Raw genomic sequence first — 27,290 nt, forward strand, 5'->3', positions numbered from 1 at the left:
GGTAGAGCTGACTGCAGCCCCTCGTATACACACGTGCTTGGCTCGTTTGCTCTTATTCACTCAGTCGAAAGAAGGCCAGTGGAAGAACTTACATCACTGGCAATGTCTCTAGAGGCTCTTGCAGCCTTTATTGAGATGGCATCAGGCCTCAGGTCATATCCTTTCTTCTTTTCTTCTTCCCAGCCAGCTTTGTACAATTTCTAAATGAAGAAATAGAAAAACACCAGCATCTTGTTATTTGTGTTAGAATAGGGATCCTGATTTCAAAGTGGTTGACACGTAGAAGACAGACATTCCATAAATATTAGTTCCCTTCGATCTTCTTCCCCACTTTTGTTTTGTTGTTAATCTACTTACATCACTCATGGTGATTTGGTTTACTCTGGAGAGTAAAATGTCTGGAGTATCGGGCATGACGTGAATAGTGGTCTTGTCTTTGTTCCATTTTTCAGTGTAGAGCCTCTACAACAAGAAGGATAGGCACATGATTATACAGAAGGATGGGTTGTAATGTGCTATCAAGAGGAAGAGACCCAATCTCCATGGTAGAAGGGGTTATATCTGATTTTGGAAAACAGATGCCATAGCACGAAGATGGGCTGATGAGACTAGACACGCGGTGAGAAAAACATCATCACACAAGGGAATCCTCTTGCACTGAAACAAGTGCCATCTTGCCCCAACCTCACACCATGTGGAATTTTGTGGTTGTGTCACATCCTCAGCATGGTGTTGATAGACAGCCTGAGGGTCAATATAAGAGCTCTCTAGACAAGATGAAGTTATAGAATGCCCCCTCCCACCACCACCACCACCACAACCATCAGAAAGATTAAAATGCTGACGAAGACCATAGTGGGACTGCCAGGCTCGACAGCATGAGCACTAAAGGGTTCACAGGCTGAGGCCAACACGAAGTACTTACCTTATCCATGGTCCGTTTGTTACTTTTGTTAAGTGCTTGTTCCATTGTGTCCATGGCGTACGTGAACTTCAGCTTCTCAGGGTGCTGGCGATACTTCTTCTCACTAAGAATCTCTCCGGCTTTCTTTGCCGTCTCCACCTCCAGCGACTGTATTGGGATCCAGCCCATCCCTTTCATCCAGTTGGTGAAGTCAGATTTGTATAGATTCTTTAGAACCAAAAGAAGATATTTTTATTTCAGAAGGAGTCACGGCATGGGTTTCTTAGGCTAGATGATTTAGTCATTATCAAAAAGAAAGAAAAAAGAAGAGGGTAAAATTTTAGAAAAAATTAACTTCAAAAATGATTGTATTCATGGTGGTTTTGAACAGGAAATCCTGACTCAATAATCCCTCTAAAAAATTAACATTCTTGTGGGAAAAGTTAACAGAATTTTGCACTGAAAACAGATATTATAAAGCATTCATTGAACTTCTTAGTTTTTCATATATTAGGTCTAACATCCAAAGCTTTAAATATATATACATACATAATAACAACAACAAAAAGCTACATATAGCTCAAATGAGTGAAATCCTAACACTCCAAATTCTGGAGGTGATCCTTAAGTAGAGTAAGTCCAGCCAGGTTTAGGATGGAGTAAGTGGAATTGCCAAATTCTTGTTCCCCGCTTCCGCCAGCTAGAAATGGATAACTCATTCTATGTCAACAGTTCGTTGACTGTTACGTACGTCACTTTGAATCTGCATCGCGTTCTTGGAGTGCTCCACATTCAAGGCATCGGGCAGCAGAGTGTAGCTGTGGAAGGGCTGTCTGTAGTTGGTGTTGGTGGCAACCTCCTGAGATTTCTTGGCCGCGGTCACACTGAACATATCCAAGGGTGTGTGATACCTGGTCTTGCTGACTTCATAGCCCTTTTTGTACTCACGATCTGACTGCATTTTGGCTACATTCATGTAATGAACCAGTTTAGGGTCATCCTGAAGACTGAGAAATCCAATTTGCTTGCCTTTGGCTTTCTCGTAGGCCTCCTTATATTTGAACTATATGGAAAAGAATGGCAGACAGAAGTGCAATAGGGTAGATTGTAGGAAACACTAAAGTGTTAAATCAAATTTACATAGAAAATTAAGCAATAGCCAAATTCAGTCTGACTCTAGGTAATGTCCAAGGTTTTTAGTATTTTTAAATAAACAACTAGCAAAATCTTTCTAATAGGTGGTTTTGAGATCTGCTCTGGGGATAATTAAAAATGGAATAATTTGTAGTTTGTATCTAGATGATTCATAAGTAGATTCCTTGAATACGCTTAAAGCTTCCTGAAAAGTTTATTAAGGATTTGGTGTATTTTTTTTATTATTACTATCAGTTTCCATAATTAATTTATGTTACCTTATAAAGTATTTGCATAATCCTGAGTAATTTTCAGCAAAGCCCTTATACAAATTAGTATATTGGGCTCCAAATGAATGAGTTTTTTACTCTATCAAGGTTCTATATGAATTCATACAGAAAATACAACTTACTTTGTAAAAGTAACTAAGTAAGTAAGTAGGAAAATAACTAAAATCATGTCATTTAACCTATAATTCTTCCTGGTTTTCCATATTTCACCAGAACCTTTCATTGTAAAAATGATATTATTAAAAAATTGTATTCTTTTAAAATACTTGGAGACTTTTTAAATTTAGTGACATTTTAGTATATCAAGGCTTTTTTTCATGAAAAATCCAAAAAAAAAGCAGTTTTCAAGTTCACAACAATGATACCAATGAAAGTTCCAAATATTTCACAGTTTTAAAAAAAGAATTGTCCTCTTTGTAACAACTGTATTAAGTTTTCAAAGATTTTAAGTGAAGCAACATAAAAAAAAATCATTGGCACTTTGGCTATTACAAAATATTTTTATATTATAATTTTTTGTTTCCAATAGCCTCATAGACCATGTAAAGATTTTAAAAATATAGAGAAAGAGAGTTTACTACTTTCAAATTAGACTTACATCACTAGCAATATTCCTCGAACTTTTTGCAGCAACAATAGGAATGGCATCTGGTCTCAAATCATAGCCCTTAGCAATGGTTTTCTTCCAGTCTGCTTTATAATGAGCCTTGAAAACAGGAAAGATTACCTTATTACTTGACATAATTAAAAGAGGAATGAAACAGGATACCAAAGCCTTTCTTATAAAATATGTCATGATACATCCTTTTCTATCAAGAAAATTTACAGTTAGGTCTATTCATTCATCTTCTGTGTATCTATCTGACTTTTTTTAATTAGTAAACCATATACACAGTATGATCTCAACCACTTTAAAAATGTATACATGCTTGCAGAATGAAACAATGGAAAGGTAATGTGGGACAACAGAAGATTTTTAATTTTTTCATAATTTTCTATATTTTCCACCTTTTCCATAATAAGCATGTAAACACTTTTATTTTCTTATTTTTTTAACGAAGCATTTTAAACTTAAAGAAAGGTATGGATCCTAAAATAAGAAATTCAGATGTAATACTACCCAGTTTTAATTTACACTAATTTTAAATATTACTTAGAAAAGCAGGAAAGAAATTTTAAATAAACCAAAAGCATAAAAATGAGTACCAAAAAGTGCTTATTTGGAGATAAAAGAGAGCCTAAAATGTTAGACATCTTTTAAGAAATTACCAACTTTATCCAGGTTTGATTATGTTTTAAAATTAAAATTTACCAACTCTTTTTTTAAAAAAAGCAAAATGAAACAATTCATAATAGTGAATTTAAACATCACCACCAGTTACATACTTAGACTACCTGAGAGAGAGGCTAGTTACATACAAAAAAGAGTTTCTAAAGAAAATAACAGCAAACTTTTTTAGAACTTTTAACAAATAACTGAAACAAAAGTTATATAAAGCCGTACTCATCCTTACTGCAGACTACACGCTCCTGTATTTTCCAATCTTGTCTATCTCAATTTGTTCCACTTTTTAAAAAATGGAATGCAACGTACTCAATTGGTTTTATAACCAGTGAGTCATAGCCCACAGTCTGGAAAACTCTTCATTAAGCAAAATTTTGTGGTGGCTTGCAGTATCATATTCTATGATAAGGGTCCAGTCTGCAGACTCTTGGTAGGCCCCTGTACACGGAGGGCAAGGAGGGACTAAAGAAAGAGGCAGACCACTCCAGATGGGTAGGTGGCAGTTTTGATAAGCAAGGGAACTTACAGATGAGGTTTGTCTGGGGCAGCCACAAAACGAGTAGATCTCTACAGCTGCCCACCAGACTCTTAAATGTTTATATGGAGGACTTAACAGGGGTCAGTCACAAATATCATCCAGATGGTCTCAATAACACCTTATTTTCTCAAGGCTGTGCCTTTGAAAATGGTTCCCACTGTGGGAACGGTGGGCAGAGTGTACATTCCAAACAGAGGGGAGGGAGTGAGGAGCCTCCAATTGCCAGGGTCCGGCTCTCGGATCAACCAGCAGTCACATCCTCTTGATGGCCTCCTCCAAAAGAGACTCAAAGGGTCCACACTAGTTTGCTCCCCTTAAAACTCTCAGTGCAAGAGTTATGCAAAACTGGAAAGGAGAGGCCCCCTTAACCAATGCTAGACTGGCACCAGGCCAAATACTCACATCACTCATGTTGAGGGCGTTGACCTTGGCTTGAATAAACTGAGGTAATTCAGGGTCCATAGTGTACTTGTGCTTCCGTTTCTCCCCCTCCACTTTGTAGTTCAACTAAAAACAAAGGAGGCAGCATGCAAATGTCATTAGCTGACATAATGTAAGTTTCTTCAAGCATACACTCCTTTAAAAAGGAAGGCTATCACTTGTGTTTTTCCATATAGAAGGCAAATACCTATACTGTTACACACAGGGAGTGTTAGGACACATATTCATTTGCTCGTTCCACCAACATTTATTGGACAGCACTGTGGGCCAGGCAGAGTGGTAGGTTCTGTGTTTAAAGTGTTGAAAAAGGTAGACCTGTTCTCCTGGAGCTTATGGTCCAATAGGGGAGACCTACAATAAATACACAAGCTACGAGATATAGCTAGGATTTGTGATGTGTTGTAAATAGAATAACTGTAGGAAATAAACAAGTGTGGTCAGGAAAGGCTCTCTAAGGAGGTAACATTTATGCCCAAACTTGAAGAAGGGGGAGCGGTCCATGCAGAAGAAGAGCGTTCAGGACTCTGAGTCTAGAAAGGCTGTGGCCAGCTTGAGGGACTGAAGACAGCCTGTGTCACAGGGCTGGAGTATGCCAAGGGGGCACAGAGCGGGTTAGACAGGAGGGGGAGCAGGGCCACAGAGCTGAGGGCCTTTTAACCCGAGTTAACAAATTTAGATTTTAAGTTCAAGGAGAAGTTACTACAGGGTTTTAAGGAGAAGAGAAACACGATTTGAATTATGTTTTCAGGCAGTCTCTCTGGTTGTTGTGTGTGACCCCAGGCAGGAAGTCCAGACGGTTATTGCAGTTGTCCATTTGCGTGATATGGAAGCCAAAACTAGGGTTGGTGGATGGCTGAGAGAGATTAGCCAATACATTCGACTCAGCAGATATATTGGATGTATCGGTTCACCCAGGGAGGCGTCAGTGGTGAGTCCTAGGTTTCTGGCTTGAGCAACTAGGTAGATGCTGATGGCATTTGCTGGGATGGGGAAAACTTAATTAGTGAGTCTACAGTATTCTTAGCTAACTGGAAAAACACAGGGAGAAGTGACACCTCCATTAGTACAAAAGAAATAAGAAGCATCTACACCCTTTATTACCACTAAACTAGAATTAATCTTGAAATGTCTGTGGTAATGTGGAAGCAGGGACTGTCCTGAGAAATAAAATCCACAGATAATCCTCAAATCTGACCCAAGCAAAGCATTCTTCACCTTCCAATATCTGGGGCTAAAAACACAAAAGGTCTTCCCTTCTTTGCTTTTGACCTACCCCTCTCTTTCTGATGGAGGTATTTTAATAGATCTCTGAAATTACCAAATGAGGTGAAGCAGTGCACACTGTAATTAGCCTCTGGCTAAGAATAAGGGTCTGGATAGACTGGGCTCAGAAATGAGACTCTGGATGACTCCGAAAGTGAACTGCTTATCTCCACCCGCCGAGGCCTCTCTCTAGTTCGCCTCTCAGAACACTGAGCTGTGATGCAAGAGGGAGTAGGACAGTATGCCTTCTCTCCATGTAGCTAGGTAGAACGGTTGCACTCAGAGTAATAAATAGCGTGGTTTGCAATTCAGACAGTCACGGATGCTAATAGTAATAATTTCATTTCATATGTATAACGTGTAGGAATCTGCTTGTAAATAGCGCAGGCTTTCTGCATTTGGAAAATAAAGCAAATCCGGAATCTCCTCCTTCTCCCCTCCCCATTCTCTCTATATTCAAGTTCCAAGTTGTTTTGGAAGTAAAACCTTTCAAATACACCTCTGAAAGCAATTGATTTGGTAAGATACATGCACCCTCACATATTGAATTAAGAAGGGTGGTGGAGTGGCTCTGTCACAGGGGTTATTCATGAACAAACCCTTTTGAAGGGAAACCACTTACATCACTGAGCTGCTTTGTGTTTTGCTGAGCCAGAACCATGCCCATGGAATCAGGTACACTTGTGAACTTGATGGTATCTGGGTGCTGTCGGTACTTCCTCTCATTTAATGCATCGCCTGCTTTCTTGGCCGTCTCAACCTCCAGAGAACCAAGAGGGATCCATCCAATGCCCTTGAAAAAGCTGTTATACTCGTCTTTATATACATTCTGTAAAAGAGTAATCTCATATGAGGAGATATGCTAGTGAATACTCAAGGGATGTTTCTGAAATCTGCAATTCTATCCCTGGGAGATGAAGAGTAACTCCTTCAGCATGCTTGTGTCTATAATGCAGCATTTGACTATGTCTGCCACAGAGCTTCTTACCCAGAATTTGGTAAGAAAAAGCAGTTCTGTTGTTAGAGTGCATTACACAACACAGAAGGAATCTAGGCCACATATTTCCATGGGTACTGCTAAAGAAAAACTCTCTTTTGACAATAAATTGGGCTTTCCTTTAGATTTCACTGAAAACTCCACAATTTTGAATTTCACCCACACTGTCCACCTAGGCTATTCCTAATCTTAGTTGGAGAGAGACAGTTTCATTGAGCAACAATAAATGAACACCATTTCTTCCCTTCACAGAGGACAATTCTTACAGAAATCTGACTCCTGCAGAAGAAAATGCCCTGAATATTAAACACCCTCCCCATGCACCTCTCCATGAGTCATACTGCCATCACAAAGCCTTCTTGGCTCATTTCAGATGATTCATTACATAGATTTACATGCATGAGACTGTGACCTTAAGTTAAAAAAAGAAAAAATAACTTTCCTGAATTCAGAAAGCATAGAGAATACTCCTAGTTTGCATTATACATATCATTACTGAAGCAGACCCGCCAGGAGCAAGCATTTCCTTTTGCTGAGAATCAAAGAGGCTTATATACTTAGTGGAATATAGTTTTATCTTTGATTCATAAGTTATTAAAGACAAGGTCAATGATTACAACAGGGGCACAGAAAACCAGTGAAAACACAGCTTGTGTACCCTGCCTTTGTTAGCCTTTCAATAACGATTGTTTATTTTAAAGTGCATTTTTCAAATATCTTACTGTCTTGTAAACTCTGCTAAAATAGGAAGAAATGATCATCCTTTAAGTACCAACATCTCTGGGTCTGCTATGTCATACACACTTACATCACTCTGAATTTGATTCATATTCCTGGTATGCTCGAGACTCATGGCGTCAGGTAGATATGTGTAATGATGTATTGGCTGTTTGTAGTTGACGTTGGTGGCAACATCCTGGGCCATCTTTGCAGCCGTAATGCTAACCATGTCCTTGGGGGTATGGTAGCTGGTTTTGGTGTTCTCATAGTTCTTCTTGTATTCACGATCGGACTGCAACTTTGCCACATTCATGTAGTGGACCAGCTTGGGGTCATCCTGGAGGCTTCTAAAACCCACATGCTTTCCCTTTGACTTCTCGTGAGCTTCCTTGTATTTATACTGCAAAGACAGAATTTGGTTAGCCAAGTCCTAGGCATTGATAACATTAGATGCAGCAATTATATTTACACACAAAGGCGCTCAGAACATTGTGAATTTCTGGAAGATTGCACAAGAAATGCAAACCATAGCCCATACCCCACCCCACCCCCAGAAAGTTCAGAGTGAAAGCATTTATTTCCAACACTGCCAGGTTACAAAAAGATATCATAATAAATTCAGGATCAGTTTCTTTCCTGATTTCTTTATAGATAATTTGCATGTAGAACTTTATTTAAAGCCGATTGAATTGTCACACAATGTAAACTTGACACAGTCCACATATAAGACCAATATCTCTTGGTTCTTCCAGGGATGTGAATTTTCCTAATCTAATATGTTATTTCACATCATGGAATATTAGAAATTATTGAGGAAATCTTCTATTTTCTATGCCGATTGGCCTAGTGATATGTACACAAAAGGTGCAGAAGAAACTCTAAAGAAATAATGTACAGGCAAGACGTTTACACTCAGATCTTCTTGGGGTGAGGAGTGGAAAACTTGCCTGTGTTTGTTGTCTCAGATTGACATAATAGGGTTAAAACGAAAATACTCTTCTTTCTAGGTAGCATCAATTTAGATGCTGCACAGGCAGGTATCTGGGCCTTCACCCACCCAATTTCTTAGCAATTACTCTCCAAGTTCGCTGCTGAAGCAGCTGCAGATGAATTAAGGAACTACAGTAATGGCAGGAACCACTGGGAGCTTTCTCCATCAGTAAAACCCTAACCACAGAAGCTCTGCTGTTCAAGCTCTCCCACACATGGAGTTGGCAATGGGCTGTCGACGGAGCTACACTGTATGAAACAGGTCAAAATCTCAATCTTTACATGGGAGAATTCAAGTCCACCTAAACTCTGCAGACACTCTGCTCCTGCTGTTTAAGCACTGATTTATAAACAAGACTTTAACAGATAAAAGGATAGTTAACCAATTTCTAGGCATGTTAGAAAAAGCTCTGTGCAAGCACTAAAAAAAAAATGTCAAATGTCATACTTCTACTTTGTCCTTAAACTAGAAATGTATTTCAAACATGATATGCAAACCTTTGAGGAACACATTTTCAGTATCATCTCTAGCAGGAAAGCTGGAGAATTCTTACACCCCTGTCTCCCACGAGGTCTGTACACCTGGGCGGTTTCTTTCTTCTCTTCTCTCAAATCAAGACTGTAGCCCCTGGAATAGTGTGTGACACGAAGTCTGCAGGGCGTGTGTGCTTTTGTGTGTGTGTATGTGTGTGTGTGTGTGTGTGTGTTTGTGAGGAAGATTGACCATGAGCTAACATCTGTTGCTGATCTTCCTCTTTTTTTTTGCTTGGGGAAGATTGGTCCTGAGCTAACATCTGTGCCAATCTTCCTCTATTTTGTATGTGGGATGCCACCACAGCATGGCTTGATGAGCAGTGTGTAGATCCATGCCTGGGATCCAAACCTGTGAACCCCAGGCTGGAAAAGCAGAGTGCATGGTCTTAACCACTATGCCACCAGGCTGGCCCCGCATGAGTGCTTTTTGAAAATTTTGTTTTTCAATGATGGGAAGATGTCTAAGTGTATACTTTTTCTATCACAGGTGAAATAGGCATCAATTTACATAAATCAAAATTATATTCCAGAAAAGTGGGCTTTTTCCCGTTTGGTTTGTAAAACCTACACATTTTACATAACATCTCCTCAGTCTTCTTAGTACAATCATAATGCAGGCAGTCATCCGAATTTAATGTGTTAGTGTCACTCAGGGTGTTCTCACTGAAAATAAATGTGGGCTGTCAGGGAAATGTGTCAGTGAAGGTAATTTGGGCTATGAATCAGGGGAGAAAGCCACTATCAGATTTATGACCGATCTACCAAGTGGGGTCAACTGAAAAGAATCACAAAATGTTGAAAAAGTGACAGGTTTTCAAAACAATATTTTGTGGAGAATTTGAATGTCATTAATTCAGGCTATTGTTTTCAATGTGGTATCATTTAAACAAGCACACATTTGATTACTTTTTAAAAAGGCAATCACCCAGATTTCACCTAAAACTTTTACTCACATCACTGGCAATATTTCTTGATGCTTTGGCCGCAGTGATGGGAATAGCGTCACCCAGCACATTGTTGCCTTTGGCTATTAAATCATGCCAGTCCCGTTTATAACAGACCTGGGATGGAAAAGAAAAAAGGATGTCAGCATGCTGTGTATTAATCACCTAAAGTGATTCCTCAATTGCTAGGATCGTTTTGTTCTTTTCCAGGTATAAGCTAAAGGAATCTCATATAGCACATACTGTTTTAAGAAGTTATGTTAACAAATTTCAAGCTTTGTATAGCATGAAATTCTTGGACTCTGCACTAATTATTTACCCAAATCTGGTTTTGGCACATACTGAAGAGGGATATTGAGAAACTACAATGGATCCAGAGGAGAGTAATAAAAGTTCTGGAAACCATGCTATGCAAGGACCAACTGGAGAAAAGGAAGTCAGTCAGTCTTAGGAAAGGAAGGTTAAGGGAAGACCTGGTGGTTAGCTCTAGAAATTTTAGAGTTGTTGTAAAAAAGAAGGATTTCATTTATTCTTATTTTTTTAGAGGATAATAACCTCCTCCAGGTGCAAAACTAGGAAAACTAAAAAGTTTTAGGGGCAGGGATCTTGTGCTCTATGTAAAGAAGAATGTTACATCCTTTAGAGTTGTGCTACATTTGAAAAGGCCGACTCAAGAGGCAGAGCCATCATCATGAGATGTGCTCCACTGGGGGTTATGTGGGAAGTTGACCAAAATACTTGTCAAGGCCCCATCCTAATCTATAATTCTATTATTTTATTGTTAGGTTTGGATTTCAGAGACCCTACTTACATCACTTATATTGTAAGCATTGCACTTGGCCTGGAGAAACTGAGGAAGATCAGGACCCATAGTGTACTTATGTTTCACATCTTCTCCTTTAGCTTTGTACAAGACCTGCAACACATAGTCACAAAAATAAAATGCATTACAAGTAGCACAAAAGGGCAAATACATTAATTGCATGCTTAGAGGAGCTATTTCTGGCACAATCCCCTACTCTCTCTACTGTTAAAACTATCAAAGGCATTTTCTTATTTTTAAAAAACTCAAGCATCTTGTTAAAGGAAGACACAAAAACTCCATGTAATTAAAATGGAGAGGAAAAAAATCCTTAAGAAAATAGAAATCTTTGACTGCCAGAGAAGAATGGAAAATAATTTCAGACGTGAAACCCTAACATGAATAACAGAATTCACCAAAGCCAGAAAAGTTCATGCTTTGCTAGTGGAGTTAATAGTTCTTAAAGTCTTATCTTTGGTTTTTGATTTTTTATTCTTAGAGAGAAAATGGTAGTTAGTATGAGTCTTTCACTTCTGCTAAAAACTTTCCAATTATAATTCTACCAGTAAAAGCATATCATAATTTTCTTGTAATGTAAAAGTGCTCATACACAAATCCTTTATACTCAAAAGAGGGACCATTTCATATTTACCCTAATTTGCATTTTAAAGACATCTGAAAGACATCAAAGAGTAGGATGTAGAAATTATATTGCATCCTCCTCTTGGTAATGGAAAAGAAAGAAATTTCTAAAACTAAAACAGAACTAGAATCACAAATAGATTTCCAATCTCTTAATCATCATTTATCACATACACACAGCCATATCACATATACCCCCATTTCCCAGGCATGTCTGTGTGGAATATCAAATGTAAACTGGTGTGGATGTATCATAAGTCAAGTCTGAAATGGCCAATATCTAAATGAATCCCCAAACACTAAATAATTTCTTCTAGGAATCTAAGCGCTGTCTTTACTTCCTCACTACCTTTAGAAACCACATCTAAGCATTCACAGAACCTCATTAATTTGACCTTCTAAACCTTTCCTTTGAAATTGCTACTGCCTTAGTTGGAGTCCAAATAAGCTTTCTGTTGTATTTCTATAATGGCTTTCTAATTCATCTCCTCGCCTCCATTCTCTCCCCTCTCCAATACAGTCTCTGCATTTTTTGCTAGAATTATCTTTTGAAACACAGACCTAATAATGCAACTCCATGGGTTAAAAATCTTCAGTACCTCCCGTTACCTACCCCAGACTATAAATTAGCATGCAAGATCCTCAGCGATCAGGTTACAATCCCAAACCCTTTGCTGTCCTTCCATTCATTACTTTTTGACTGTTATCATGTTTTTCCTTTTGCCAAGAAGGCATCCTTTCCTTGTTTGCCAGGAAAGCTCTGGTAGGCGGTTACCCCCTTCCCTTGTACTTACTTAGCACACACCTCACCTGGAACATTCATCTCTCCTTATGGCAATCCATGCCTTCGTCTTATACTTTTGTCCTATAACCTTGTTATATCCCATGTCCCACTAACCCTCGTCTGTTTCATCTTTGCATCATCAGCACATATTACAATGCCTGGCACACCGAAGGTGTTCAAAAACATTTATTTAACGAATTAACGAATGAATGCTTTTGATGTCCATTTAACTCCTTTATACACCAAACTCTCCTTTAGATTTGACTTTAGCCAGAGCATATACATTGCTCCTGGACAGGCAGGCAAACGATGTACTAATCTCCACCAAGACACAAGTAAAAAAAGTCTCTATAATAATTGTATATGATGAATTCTGAGAAGTAAAACCATAAACTTATGTGTATTATTTCCCTGTATTAATATTTTATACATGCAAAGCAAATATGAGCAACTTGACAGAGAATTGAATATGATGAATTTGCCACAGCAAAGTGTCTGGGATTTAAGCTTATATTTTGTTGGTGTGTTTGCATGCATAGTACTAGAACAGAACTTTTTCACCATGTCAAATGTATTCAGTAACAGTATTTCAAGGCAGTTAAAAAGGAAGACATTTTAAAAAGGAAGGTAAAAAGCAAGCTGGAAGAAAAGGAACATATTAGTGCCCAAACTAAAAATAACTGTAAATATTATTTTAGATTAAATAAACAAAATAATAATTCTACAAGGAAAAAATATTGGCTCAGAAGAATAAAAATTTTGAGCTGATGCTGACTTTTTTTAAACCTCCCTCCATCCTTTGCCCCCTCTCTTTTGTTGTACTCACATCACTGATTTGCTTTGTGTTCTGTTTTGCCTGGACCATGACTGGCGAGTCCACGATGCTGGTAAATTTGAGTGTGTCTGGATGTTGCCTGTACTTCTTTTCATTCAGGGCATCACCCGCCTTTTTAACTTTTTCTACTTCCAGACTGCCAATAGGTATCCAGCCTATACCTTTCATCCAATTGTTGTAGTCTTCCTTGTAGGCGTTCTACAGCAAAGAGAGAAAAGAAGATGAGTGCCCCAGGCAGTGGGTTCTCTCATGACATTCTCCCAGCTTAGAGGGGGCTTGTCTCGTGGGGTAAGCATCACTTACATCACTCTGTATGTGCATCATGTTTTTAGACAACTCCAGGTCCATGGCATCAGGCAGGTAGGTGTAATGATGGAGCGAATGCTTATAGTTGACATTGCTGGCAACATCCTGAGCTTTCTTAGCCGCCACAACATTGAACATATCATGGGGCGTGTTGTATTTCGTCTTTGTCTTCTCATAGTCTTTTTTATACTCCCGGTCTGATTGTATCTTGGCCACATTCATATAATGAACCAGTTTAGGATCATCTTGGAGACTTTGGAAGCCAACCATTTTCCCTTTGGCTTTTTCATAATCTTTTTTGTACTGAACCTATTAGAAACAAAAGTAGGTATATTTTTAAATGTTGTTTATGAAGATTTTACTGAACAATGGGACCACGAATTGAAGCAATTGAGCTTCCTAGAAATTACTTTACTTCAATAAACAACTAGATATTCACTTGTCAATACTTTGAAATATAACTTGGTAAAATAAAAATGTTATTTCTGGACCATTTGATTGCCTGTAGTTGTTTCTGCCACCCAAGAGAGGTTGGGGTGGGGGCATTACATAATTCATATCAGTGACAAAGTAAAATACGTTGCCTTCCATTTATACACTGGTAGAGAAAAATGAAAAGATAAATATTTCACAATTTCTACCGATTATATTGTGCTGCTAAAGAAGGAGACTCCAAATAGCTAGCTATCCTATTAGTAGCAGAATTGTAGTAGTAACAGTAGAATTTTTGGAGGAGTAGTAGAATTTTAATGAGTCTTTGTATATTTAAAGGGACAGCCAGAGCCAGTGGTGTACACACTAAGTGGCTGTGAATAAGAAAGTGAGAAGAAGTGAGCTTCCTTGGGGAGACCTGGGCAGAAACCTCAGAAACTGAGACACAGCGATGTGAGGGAAGGGTCGTGCATATGGCGGGGTGGAGAGTGGCTAGAAGACAGCATCCACAGACAGAGGGCATCAGTGACAAATTCTAGGGCAGGGATTTTAGGACACAGACATTTATTATTCGATTGTAACATATTTACATTGGTGCCATGCAAACTTCATTTCAATCAGTAAAGTTGTCCTTGGGACTTGAGGGGAAGGGGCTGTGTTCCATTCCCGGATTATGCAGAGCAGAAAGAAAAGTAAATCCAGGGGAGGAGAGCCCAGGTAAGCCAGAGTAAAACTATCCTGTGCAAACGAGGAGCCAGAGGTGATCAGAAAAACGAAAACCTCAGAGTATCTGTAGCAAGCACAGGGGAGGGGAGGGGAGCTCACTGCCTATAGGACAACAAATGGGGGCTGGAGTCGATTTTATTTAAATCTCAAAGAGCAAAGTGACTTCAGTTCACATCGGGGTTAAAGCAAGATAGGAAAAGAAACAAGTATTAACTTTAACGGAGCCTAATGCCTGACTATTACGGGCTCTGACACTTGAAGCTAGTTCATCAGTCTGTAGAAGCAATGAAGTAAAAAGAGAATGAGGGAAGAGGGAATTCATATAAATTAAGGAAGTTTTGAGATAAAGTTTTACCATAGGAGGTTAACATAACTTGAATAGTCACTCCTTGATTTCCACAAGAGGAATAATGTGAATGTGTGTAGAAGCATACATGAGAATTTAGAATTAAGGTGCTTGATTAGAACTGATCAGTAAAGGTTATACAAATCCTTACTCTCCCCCAAAATTCAGATCTGTTTAGGGATCTTTCCTTTCCACATAGTTTTCAACTGGACTCGCTTCCAATTGGGGACAGCAGACGAGGTGACTTTCGGATAACAAGTCCAGCCCGCCCACATTTTCCAGTTACACACAGGTGACCACCAGCTGGACTTACGTCACTTGCCGCCTGCCTGGCAGCTTTGGCAACTCTGATGGGAATCGCATCGGTTCTCAGGTCATATCCCTTCTTGCTCAAATCTTTCAAGTCTGCTTTGTACATATTCTGAAAGAAAAACGTCATTTCAATATAACTCAGGCCACATTTAGAAAAGGCTTAACACGCAATCGGCAGCTGAGCCCACACACACACCTCACTGATATTGTAGGCATTCAGTCTAGCCTGGAGGAACTGTGGCACATCTGCTGGCAGATTGTATTTGTGAAGAATTTCCTCTCCTTTGGCTTTATAGGCGACCTGGAAGAGAAAGAAAATGCATAAACAAACAAAAAAACAAGCAAAGTAGGGGAAAGCGTTTAACAGCACAGGAAAATAATTTCAGAGCGGATCACATTGCACAGAAGTGATTTTTACAAAGGACACTTTCTGTGTCAGCCGCATTTTCACCTGAAAATATCTGTAGGCATTTAGGTTCTCATATGCAGTTGCACAGGGTCCTATCCTGGTGCTGGTTCAGCCTTGGCAAAGGCCCCTGTTACGCACTAGGAAATTCTGCACTTAGACAGGGGCACCTTGGGGAAGTCAACCCAGGGAGCTGGCCTGATGAAAGCATTAACCTGCAGACACTTTCCTGAGCATAGGAAAGGCTAAAAGGGTGGGCTATACCAACTGCCTATATTCTATTTTGTGGGCAACTAAAGGGACTTAGGGGTACTTTTTACTATATATGATTTTTATCTGAGCTCTGACTTAAAATATAACTCCTCCACATGATATGGTGGCTATATTCATTTTCTGGTCTTTCCTAGAAATTGGCTTGTGTTTCTTGTCATCAGAAGAAGGCCCTCTTACCTTTTCCTTGGAAAGCAATGTCCAAGGTTTGAAAGGATGGTCAGCACAATATACCCAATACTCTAAAGATACGAATTAGGTGTGCTTTTTTAACAAAAAGCTGGGGGAATTATGCAGTTGCTCATGTAATTGAGTCTCTCTAGATTACATTATAATTACAAGTGATCAGTGCATTTGGAATACAAACGTGTTCGTATTAGTGAACATTTATTAAAATACAGATAGGATTAACACTTACATCACTCCTCTGGGCCTGGTTAATTTTAGACTGTACTATAATCGGAGCATCTTCAATAGAGGTAAACTTGAGAGTGTCCGGATGTTGGCGATACTTTTTCTGTTTGGCAAATTAAAGAGAAAAACAATACTATTAACTTCACCGAAGGCTAATATATCAAAATCCTTGAAATTTATTTTCAAGGAACAAGGATCTTTTCTGATTTTAAAATGCAAACTCCTAGATTCTTGTTTGGCCTGGGGGGAAAAAATGGACACAATACAAAAGCCAGCATTAAAAATATTGGTTTAATTTTGGATTGTTTGGGGCAGCACAGACCAATACAACTTTCAGGAACCAGACTTTACTCTCTTAATTTCTTGCTTATGATGTGAAAGAGGGCACTCTCAGCTAAGCAGGATCCAGGAACATCACAAAGTTTTCTCAAGGATTAACAGAAAAGCATGCAAAGAGATTTGGAGTGTCCTTGCACGACGCTGACAAGTTCTCAGAGATGTTCTTTTCCCCATCACTACATCAGCGACTCAAGTAAAGAAGCTCTCCGTTTGAGGGAGGAGTAATTGAGGAATGAGGGAAACAGCCCGAGATTATTAACAGGAAGGGGAGGACTTTTGCTTTGCGAGCCTTACTGTGGTTAGCACGTAGGTTATCACTAAGCGCTGAGAAGGCACAGGAGAGGGGACACGGGGAAGGTGTCCCAGTTGGGAGCTGGCAACCTCTAGCTACACTTATTCCTATATTCTCCTTTATTTTCCCACTCCTCTTCCTTTGTGCATATTATACATCCCCCTATTGCATATATAGTAGCATCGCTCTTCCAGCTTCAGACTCCTGAAAACCACTAACCCAGAAGAACTTTTTCTGAAAGATCTCTGAGTAGATAAAATGGTTTTCATCAAAAACAAACAAAAGTACAGAACACGAGACCAACAGAAGCTTGAGTGTGAAGACAACCTCACTCAGCCCTTCTTTATGCAGTCTAACCTCCTTGACGACGGATTCGCCTCACCACGTGGGGGATGTTTGGCTGTTGGCAGAGGACAGATGGGTAACCGGGCTGCTTCGAGAGCCCAAGATAGCTATTGTTTTCTATGACTGAAAAATGATTTATATGCTACTTCAAAGTTATCATAAGATTTGATAGGGTATAATACTTCAAAGAAAATTTCTATAATATTCATTATATGCATTATTCATAATTGCCAAAAACTGGAAAAAATCCACATGTCCACCAACTGGACACCAAAATGTGGTATAACCTTACAAAGGAATACTACTCTATAATAAAAAGGAATGAATTACAGACACATGTAGAAATATGGATGAACCTCAAAAACATGCTAAGTGAAAGAAGTCTGATACAAAAGGAATTTCTAGAAAAAGCAAAACTATAGAAACAGAAAGCAGATCAGTGTTCACCTGGGGTGAAGATGGGAGCAGAAATTGTGAAAGCAAAATTTTGGGGATACTAGCAGCCTTTTAAAATTCAATTGTGGTGATGGCTGTACAACCATACGAATTTATTAAAACCCAACAAGGTGCACACTTGAAATAGGTGAATTTTATGGAATGCAAATTATACCTTGATAAAGTTGTTAAAAATTTGTTTCTCGAGAATGGTTAACATAAATGATTTTGGTGATGTAAAGAGGTATGCTTGTCCACCTGGATAATTTATGCACGTGGTAAGTTTTTCCTCAGCAACAATTATTAGAGAAGAAAACAGTAAAGGAGGCACGTCGAATGGGTTTGAGGGTTTAACATGACATGTTCACACATCTCTCTCTGTGACATGCATGCTGGCTTTACCTCATTCAGGATGTCTGAAGCTCGCTTTGCCTTTTCCATTTCTAGGGACCCAAATGGAACCCAGCCACAACCTTTCATCCAGCTGTTGTAGTCAGCTTTGTATTCAACCTAAAACACCAAGAGAAAGGTTACATTTCTTTTGCTCAGCATCATCCTTATTCGTAAAATCACTAACACTTTATCCAAAGTGTTTTTAAGATTTCTGACCAGCTTCGTTATTGCATATATTAAGGTTATTTTAAACATTTCCTTGGTGAGAGATTTTTAATAGGCCTTAGGTTTTCACTGTTCTAGTTGGCATTTGTCCCATTTCATCCTTATTTCCAACTGAATGGAAGTATGTGAATCTCTAATTCCAATCTGGAAAATGCTAAATGCAAAGTTGTATTTCAAGGAATAATTGAAACTGTGATATTTAGATAATTAAATGTGAGAGGTTCGCTCAAGGGAACTCTAAGTATTATGTTTCTATGGTCAAATTAGGACTGAAGGCCATGTTGATGAATAATTTTGCTCATTTTCTGATTAGATAAGACTCGATGGTAGTTATACATATTAAGTGTTTGCACACTGCCTTTCATGTGTAATGGTCAGCTTAGGAGTGTTTCTACAATAGCTAATGATGCTCTTTAAAAGAGGTGCGCTTGATAATTTGCTTACAGAGAGCAGTTATCATCTGAAATTGGCCCTATTTTGAGGACAGTTACTTGATGGTATTAAAACAATGAACTACTCTTGTTTTCTGGCTCTAGGTGGTACCTAATACTTATGCTCTAGGTACAAAATTCAAATCACTGTTCTTTAGCTTGGGCCTTTGAATTGGAATGAAAAATCAAAAAACCATTTGGTAACTGCCTTTAAGAGGCTTACAATCTATTTGGGAGAAAGAAACATAGCAAAATTAAACAAATAAATAAGACAACAATGCATAAAATGGAATTGTTAGTGATGGGGATGTAAAACTTTGCAGCTGCTACAGAAAATAATATGGTGGCTCCTCAAAAAATTAAAAATAGGGGCCCGCCTGGTGGCACAGTGGTTGGGTTCACATGCTCTGATTCAGTGGCCCGGGGTTTGCCAGTTGGGATCATGGGAGCAGACCTATGCACTGTTTATCAAGCCATGCTGTGGCAGTCGTCCCACATACAAAATAGAGGAAGATGGGCACAGATGTTAGCTTGGGGTCAATCTTCCTCAGTAAAAAGAGGAGAATTGGTGGTGGATGTTAGCTCAGGGCTAATCTTCCTTGGGGAAAAAAAATTAAAAATAGAATTACTGTACAATCTAGCAATTCCACTTTTGAGTGTATACCCAAAAGAACTGAAAGCAGGGTCTCAAAAAGATACTTATATATGCATGTTTATAGTAGCCTTATTCACAGTAGCCAAAAGATGGAAGCAATACAAATGTCTACTGACAGATGAATGGATAAATAAAATGTGGTATATACATATAATAGAATATTATTCAGCCTCAAAAAGGAAGGAAATTCTGACACATTCCACAACAGCGATGAACCTTGAGGACATAATACTAAGTGAAATAAGCCAGTCACAAAAAGACAAATACTGTATGAGCCCATCTATATGAGGTCTCTAGAGTAGTCCAATTCATAGAGACAGAAAGTAGAAGGGGGGTTGCCAGGGGCTGAGGGGAGGATGAAATGGAGACTTGTTGTTTAATGTGTACAGAGTTTCAGTTTTGCAAGATGAAAAAGTTCTGGAGATTGGCTGTGCAACAATGTGCACACAAGTAACTGCTACTGAACTGTAGACTTGAAAGTAGTAAAGATGGCAAATTTTATGTTATGCGTATTTTACCACATTTTAAAAAATAGGATTGTTAGGATAAAGTATTCAATTGTGTAGCTCAGACAAACTAATTTTCATAAAGAAGTTTTGATCTGCAGAAAAAAAACCCAGCTATTAAAAAAATTGATGCTGTAAATGATATATTTTATTTTCAGACAAGATAGTAATCTATGTAAAAATTATTAATGATGATGAATGTGATCATTATGACAGTGGTGATGATAGTAATCTTGAATACTTATTCAGAATTCACCAGGGCCTAGCACCACGCTAAGTACTTTGCGTTTATTAAATTCTCAAAACAATTCTTTTGTTTTATTCCAATTTTACAAGGAGGACTCTGGACCCAGCAAGGTTGATAACTTTCCCAAAGGGAACAGCAATGGCATGCATGCCAGACCTAGGCTCCCTAACTCTGAAGGGTGTGTTCTTATAGAAGCACAAGGGTAAGTTTTCCATTACATCCTTGGTACCTACAAAAGACAGTGCAGATTCCTCTGAGAATTGCCAAAAACATCACTCAACTTAGAAATCCTTTTTAGTTTCCACCTTAAAAAGAGTGAATAGAGAAAATTTGATTACTTACATCGCTCTGCAGTGCATAAGCCTTCTTGGCGAGGTCCACGTTGATGCTATCAGGTGGGTAGCTGTAATTGTGTAAGAGGTGCTTATAGTCCACGTCACTGGCAATTGCCTGAGATTTCTTAGCTTGAGTGACTTGGAGCATATCCAGAGGTGCCGTGTATATAGTTTTTCCCTTTTCATAGTCTTTACGATATTCGTGCTGTGAAGAGGGAATTACCACTTATTACCACAAATCCTCAATGGATTCCCAGAAAAGCACAGAGATCTCTCATAAACAATAAATACGAGTTAAAGAAATGGATCCAAACATCTGAGTGGTTATTTTTTCCTAAAATTTGTTCATATGTTATACATTGTTGAAACTCCCCCTAAAATTACACATGGACAAATCTTCTCAAATCTCTTTTTAGATCAAAGAGCAACTGTCAGACATGAGGAACGGGCCACAGCTTCTGCTTCAGCCAGGGATTATTTTAAAACAGAGCTTTTCAAGGACCACTAACAAGCATTGTTTCTACTAAGGTAATCTAACATTTGAAGAGTTTTTCAATAAAGAAGTACTTTTTAATTGACGAAAATCACATGAAATCATTTCATACTTCTGATTTTATAAAACGACTCCTTCATACATAGAAGTGTACACCTGACTTCTTGGCGTTTCTAAAGTCATCTTTAAATGGATAGTTACTGATTTTTCAATCTGACTGACTCTTCTACTTTGGATAGTAGATAAGCCCCACTGAGAATCCCAAAGGTTTTTTCGTACCAAGTTTAATTTTGGTAATAATTTAAAAGAAGCTCCCAATTGCAGCAGTTATAAGACCTCAAAGGAGAAAAGTTTGTGAAACTGAGCTAGGAAAGTAGCCTTGGCTCTTATGCACAGTGTTCTCATAAACCAAATGTCCTGACTGGGCCTCAGAAGGCACTTTCATTGGCTGGTTTTCTGGAATGGTTAGACAGGGTGCTAATTAGGTCAAAGTCCCAGCTTGTTCATGTCCGCTCACCAATTACCTTAACAGAGAGAACAGTTCTGACTCAGTGTCTTCAGGAAAATTCTAAACCCATTATATGTCCCCACAATCACATAAGCATTAAAGACAGTGACCCAAGCTAGCTAGTGTAGATGTATGTTACAAATTTTCTGCTGAAATTCCTTTTGCAAGTAATCTGATCTCTTAGCTTCCTTAGGGAATGTGATCTTCCTTCTAACATTTTGTAGTTAGTCACTTTCACTGGATAAATTTATCACTTAATTATAAAATCTAGACCCTGGTTTATGAAAACAAAATATGGAAACATTCTGATGCTATACCAGAACATCGAAAAAAATAAAAGACGATTTGTCTTTACTAGAAATAAACAGATAAAGCAATGTTGCAATGGCAGTTGGTGTGTGGAACTGTTTTTAACTAAATTGTTTTGACTCTTTTGTTCATATTCATACCAGCTCACACATACCTGCACACATAAAATGTTGTCAAAGGTCCAAAGGGCTGTAAAGGGTTCTTTTTAAAAGCTATGCATGGTCTATACCTGCAGCTCAGCATTTAGTGTGGATATTATGCAAGAATGACTCATCATTGACTATTTCTTTTGGTTGTCAATATCAATCAACAAGGATTTTTATTGGAAACTTACTCTGTACCTAGTGTTCTAATGGGTTCTGCGATAAGATGAAAAACAAAAGATAAAGATACATGTGCTGTCAGTGGAGAGCTATAACCTTTTTTAAGTTAAGAATGGGTAAGGAACTAGGGAACAAGATAGTCATTACATACCTGAGCAGTGTATATGACATAATTCGGTGTGAAGCTGTCAGAGAAAATCACTGACTAGGATGTTTTAAAGTGCTATATGACTATACAGTAAAGGCAAAATGAGTTAAAGAATGTATATATAGGTCTTTATATGAACACATGGTTAAAATGAAAGCAAATGATACAAACATCCTTCTCTTTAACCATGAAAAGCTATTATTTTCAAGCCATGTTGAATGTTCTTACCCCTCTTAAGAGATTCTCTGAACATTTTAAAAACATAATGTATACTGAAATTTGCAATAGTAGATGTTTGCTTCTCTATAGTAAGAATTTTAACCAAAAAATGATAGATGGCCCATAGACCAGCCTTAGGGAATTTATAAATTCTCTGACATTTAGGCAAAAACGCATGAATAAAAAGTTTGTTTTTCTAGACGGATTTTCCAAATCTTTTATCAGATTCTCAAAGGGGCCTATAAGCAATGGAATATTTTTCTCGGACCTAAGCCAATACTAACTAATTACTAAAATCAACAAAGAGCTATACTAAGATTTTCACGTGTGACTCATGGTTTTTCTTCCAAAATAAAGACAGTTTTAAAAATCATCATTTTAAAGGTTATTTTTCAATTAGAAGAAAATATGAAAACATCTAGTGATGTTTTCCAAAAGGTTTTAAGAATTACAATTGGTATTCTATTAAATATTAACACACATGTTTCAAAGTGACATGGACATCAAGTATGAATCAGCAATTTCTCTCCTCAAACATGAGAGGTGCAAGAATCTGGGGGATCATTCTGCTTCTAAAGTTCTCCCAGCAGTTTGTTGTCGTGAACCTGAGAGAGCCCATGCATATGGAATCGATTTACATGCTACTGCCCTGGGGCATGTTAACAGGGACGCCATCTTGAAAACAAGACAGATTTACAAAAGCACTCACCTCACTCTGGTTTTTGGCCGCCTTCAAACAGTTCAGCATCTTGGGATCGTCATTAATGCTGAGGGCTCCAATCATTTTCCCTTTGCTTTTTTCATAGTCTTTCTTGTACATCACCTGCAAAGACACCATACATGCCAGACCCACCCATCAGGAGATGTCGCTGGGCCACCCCCTGCCCAGATGCCCAGGCCATACTCACATCGCTAAAGTTCCTAGTGTTGGCTTTGGCTGCCAGCAGGGGAATGGCGTCCACTTTGATGTCAAACTTCTTAGCTTTGCTTTTCTCCCAGTCATGTTTATAAACATTCTGGACAGGAACATTTCAACAAAGGAATTGTAAGAACAACATCTAACACAAATTCATCCAGTAAAAATTTTAAAAAGATTGAAAATTTGTATACGTAGACTTATTTCACCTATAAATACTATATTTAGCAAATGGTAGTATAACTATTAATTTACCTATCATCCAGCTTCTTCCCCTCACCACCAAATAGAGTATAACATACTCTTTCTAATGCTCGTGGACATCCTAGACTCTGCTATCCTGAGGTCTGAAGGATAATATAAAATGAAAACCACTTGAAGAAGGCAAAATGTGACATTTACACAGGAGAGACCTTGTAAAACTCCAGGGATTAACAGAGAGGTAACTGAGAGAATGTTTCTGACAGTATCAGAGACTGTGGAAAAGGAAATCTGATAGCCAAGTAAGAGTCTTAAAAGCTTTTATGCCTTAAAAGCTCCACTTAAACTCTGGCAACAATCTCAGCAGTTGTTTATTTGCACAGCTCCTAATCTTGTCTTTTTAAACACCTATAACATTTCCTCTTTCCATGCACATGCAAGCATGGGCCTCTGTGGCTTTGGTACTTACATCACTCAGGTTATAGGCATTGACTCTGTGTTGGATAAACTGTGGAGCATCTGCTGGTATGTTGCACTTGAACTTCTCACCTTCATGTTTTGCTTTGTAATTCAGCTGAAAAACAGTAGAGGGTAGCCAAACAGTTCAGGGTAGGAACTTACGTAGGAATGCACACAGGAAAGTGTATATAGCTAAGTCATTTCTACTCTTCTTAGAAAGATGCCTCAAAGAAATAGTCAATCTAGTCAAAGTCCAGCACAGGGCCCAGACTTCGACTCCCTCTTTCAGAGATTGTCATACAACCAAACTTTGGCTTGTCATTTTGTAAATACTATCACAACACATATATGGGAAACTCATTGCCTGATCTAAAGTTCCAGGCTGCACCTCGAAGGCACTAACACTCAAAATCTATGAAATTCTGTAATCAGAGCACTAACAAAAATAATAATTCTAAATAACATGCTAGCACAGCTAAAAAGATATGTAAATTCTTTCTAAAGAAAGTATAGTCCTACAAAATTTAAAGTCCTAAAAAATATAGGACTTTATTTAAAATGTTTTGAAGGGACATGAGGTGGGAGGAAAAGAATGTAAAGAAGGAATGGGACTGCTGAATTTTGGAGTTAAAGGCAAACTCACAATACTGAGAAGCACTGCACAATAAACACCTTCAAAACAGAGCCCATGGCCCAACCTGGCTGATGAGAGGGGCATGTGGGGACTGAGCACTGCATCCAGCACCCGTTTCTTCTGCAGCTTGCCAATGATGTCAGTGTTTAGCTGTGCTTTCTTGGGGCACAAAGTATGAATATGTTAGGGAAAATTACACATAAAGCACGATGACTTCTGGGTCATACTGATGTCATTCTTTATTATATGCACACGAGCTAATTGTGTTACTAAAACACAATTTGTAGTAGGACAAACTGTACATTTTATTTTCCTGTCTTGAGAAGGATGCACCGCTCTTTGGGATTTAGCTGTGTTAGCACCTTGCTACTCAAAGTGTGCTCTACCAGTCAGCAGCACTGGCATCACCTGGGAGCTTACGAGCGAGTAAGAACATTGGCTTCCTCCAGACCTACTGAATCAGAATCTGCATTTGAACAGGGTCACTGGGTGATCCACATGACCGTGAATGTTTCAGAAGCACTGCTGCTCTTGCCTTGATCTTGGCATGGCTGGACCATTCTGCCAGAGATCTTCCTTGACCATGCAATCTAAAGCACCCATCCAGTCACTCTATCTCAGGTCATCCTATTTTAATTCAGTATCACCATCATGTATTAATTTTCTTATTATTGCCTGATGCCTTTCTTGTTTCTGTGCTCTTTTTCTTTCTGTAAAGTCTTTGTTAGGAAACTCAAGAATGGGAACTGCTTGCCTTGTTACCTACCCAAGCGGATGCTTTTATTGTCATTGTTGTTTATTTAAGTTGCCATGAAGTTTTAGTTGCATTATTTTGGTATGTGACAGATCCTAATGAACAAATTCCCACTAAAAATCAATGAGTGATTGAAGATTATTAGTTATTTTTATTATTGCCTAACACCATTTTTCCTGAGGCTACACTCATTTTGGCAGCTTCATTTGCATTTTATTAAACAAATTTTGAAAAATGACACTGTTGGGATGACAGATGAGCCCATGAAGATTAAGCATTTAAATGCTTACGTTTCAAATGAGCAAAACATTCTGGGTCACTCATTTGCATAAATCAAGGCACTTACATCACTAAGTTGTTTCGTGTTGAGCTGGGCTTGTAATAGCACAGGAGTATCAGTGACGGCCGTGAATTTGGTCTTATCTGGATGAACTTTGTACGTGTGCTAGAAAAGAAGATGTTCTTTAATGAAATTTCATAATGTATCTTTATATTCTTGTTCATATACACGCTAACATGTAGAAAGTTTCCAGCCAAAAATAGTTGATTTCCTGAAAACTGGGTGGGTATTTTCTCACTTCCTCTCCTTTCTCAATCTCTCTCTTCTAAAGTTGCCTCTGATCTGGTCTCCCCACTGCAATTCAGCAACTAGACTCATCTTCCCCCTGCTGAAGCCCTACAATGGCTCTCCACTGGACTTGGTATTCAATCTAAACTGTACCTTGGCTTACAAGCTCAACTCTACAGAATCCACCCCCTCCTTCATCTCCTTCCATTTCACCTCTCACTACTGTCCCCCTCCCTCATATGCTTCAGCCACCTCATCCCTTCAATTCCTTAAATGCCAAACTTGTTCTCTCCTCAGGCTGTTTTTCCTTCTGCTCTTAACTTGACCTTGGCATGGCTGCACCTTCCCGCCTAAGAGCTTCCTTGACCACCCGATCTACAGTGCCCATCCCATCTTTCTCTCCCACATCATCCTATTTTAATTCTGTAGCATCATTCTACATTAGCTGTCTTCTCATTGCCTGGTATCTTTCTTGTTTCTGTGTTCTCTTCCTTTATTGTCTTCTCTCCCTCTCAAAGGCGTGCTCCACAAAAGGCAGCCCACCTTGTCCCCTCATCTTTCTCAGCACCGAGGACAGTGTTTGGCACATGCTACTCCCTCATGTAAATTTGTTGGATGAATAAACATCTCTCACAATTCCCCATGTCTTCCCTTTCCCCTGAAACCACGTATATATAAACTAATAGAGACAAAGATTTATAAAACCTGAAATTATTTTGTAACAAATAGGCGTTTTTGTGTTCCCCAATTCCAGCCAAAAATCAAAATTTAAAATTTAACATCTGCTAACCACTAGATGATAGCATTTAAACTCCTGCTAAATTTATCACTAGATGGCACAAGAATCCCAAACCCAATCTGAGGAATTCAGGGCAGCTGGCTTACGTCTTTACACTGGTCTAGCTTCTTGATTGCTTCATATTCTTGTGTTATTGTCTGAGGGAAGTAGCATTTCCCTTTATCTTCTTCATACTCTGCTTTGTAATTTTTCTATAATGAGAAAGAACAAAAATAGATCATGATTGTTATCATTCCCAACAATGTCGCTGAGAGGCATGAACAATTGTCTTCAAACTTACATCACTGTTTTGAGCTGAAACTTTCATGCAGTGTATTTGATATGGGTCCTCAAAGCTGCCTATGTAATGTCCCAAAACATTCTGCACATATGAATCTTTATATTTAGCCTGAAAAAGAAAACATATGTGACTCAAATTGACAGTTATCTGTCAAACATTAG

At 38.6% G+C, this 27,290-nt stretch overlaps 1 protein-coding gene across 50 annotated transcripts in view; it reads right to left on the reverse strand.

The window, feature by feature from the left end:
- NEB (nebulin) overlaps positions 1-27,290 on the reverse strand; it is a 213,964-nt gene that overhangs the window by 155,454 nt on the left and 31,220 nt on the right. For all 50 annotated transcript variants that reach the window (XR_011428216.1, XR_011428215.1, XR_011428214.1 and 47 more), the window contains exons 22-44: positions 27,130-27,237; positions 26,936-27,040; positions 25,829-25,927; positions 24,105-24,209; positions 23,427-23,534; positions 23,228-23,341; positions 20,526-20,723; positions 18,129-18,236; positions 16,320-16,418; positions 15,422-15,526; positions 15,227-15,334; positions 13,407-13,718; positions 13,095-13,301; positions 10,852-10,956; positions 10,050-10,157; positions 7,661-7,972; positions 6,478-6,684; positions 4,554-4,658; positions 2,927-3,034; positions 1,656-1,967; positions 926-1,132; positions 358-462; positions 93-200 (exon numbers count right to left, since the gene is read on the reverse strand). Coding sequence is in view for 43 of the 50 variants with exons in the window: in XM_070240934.1 (XP_070097035.1) it covers positions 93-200; positions 358-462; positions 926-1,132; positions 1,656-1,967; positions 2,927-3,034; positions 4,554-4,658; positions 6,478-6,684; positions 7,661-7,972; positions 10,050-10,157; positions 10,852-10,956; positions 13,095-13,301; positions 13,407-13,718; positions 15,227-15,334; positions 15,422-15,526; positions 16,320-16,418; positions 18,129-18,236; positions 20,526-20,723; positions 23,228-23,341; positions 23,427-23,534; positions 24,105-24,209; positions 25,829-25,927; positions 26,936-27,040; positions 27,130-27,237 (3,453 nt within the window). In the remaining 7 variants the exon portion in view is untranslated. The remainder of the gene's footprint in view (positions 1-92; positions 201-357; positions 463-925; positions 1,133-1,655; positions 1,968-2,926; positions 3,035-4,553; positions 4,659-6,477; positions 6,685-7,660; positions 7,973-10,049; positions 10,158-10,851; positions 10,957-13,094; positions 13,302-13,406; positions 13,719-15,226; positions 15,335-15,421; positions 15,527-16,319; positions 16,419-18,128; positions 18,237-20,525; positions 20,724-23,227; positions 23,342-23,426; positions 23,535-24,104; positions 24,210-25,828; positions 25,928-26,935; positions 27,041-27,129; positions 27,238-27,290) is intronic.

Source organism: Equus caballus, chromosome 18 (assembly GCF_041296265.1).
Source record: "Equus caballus isolate H_3958 breed thoroughbred chromosome 18, TB-T2T, whole genome shotgun sequence".
NCBI lineage: Eukaryota > Metazoa > Chordata > Mammalia > Perissodactyla > Equidae > Equus > Equus caballus.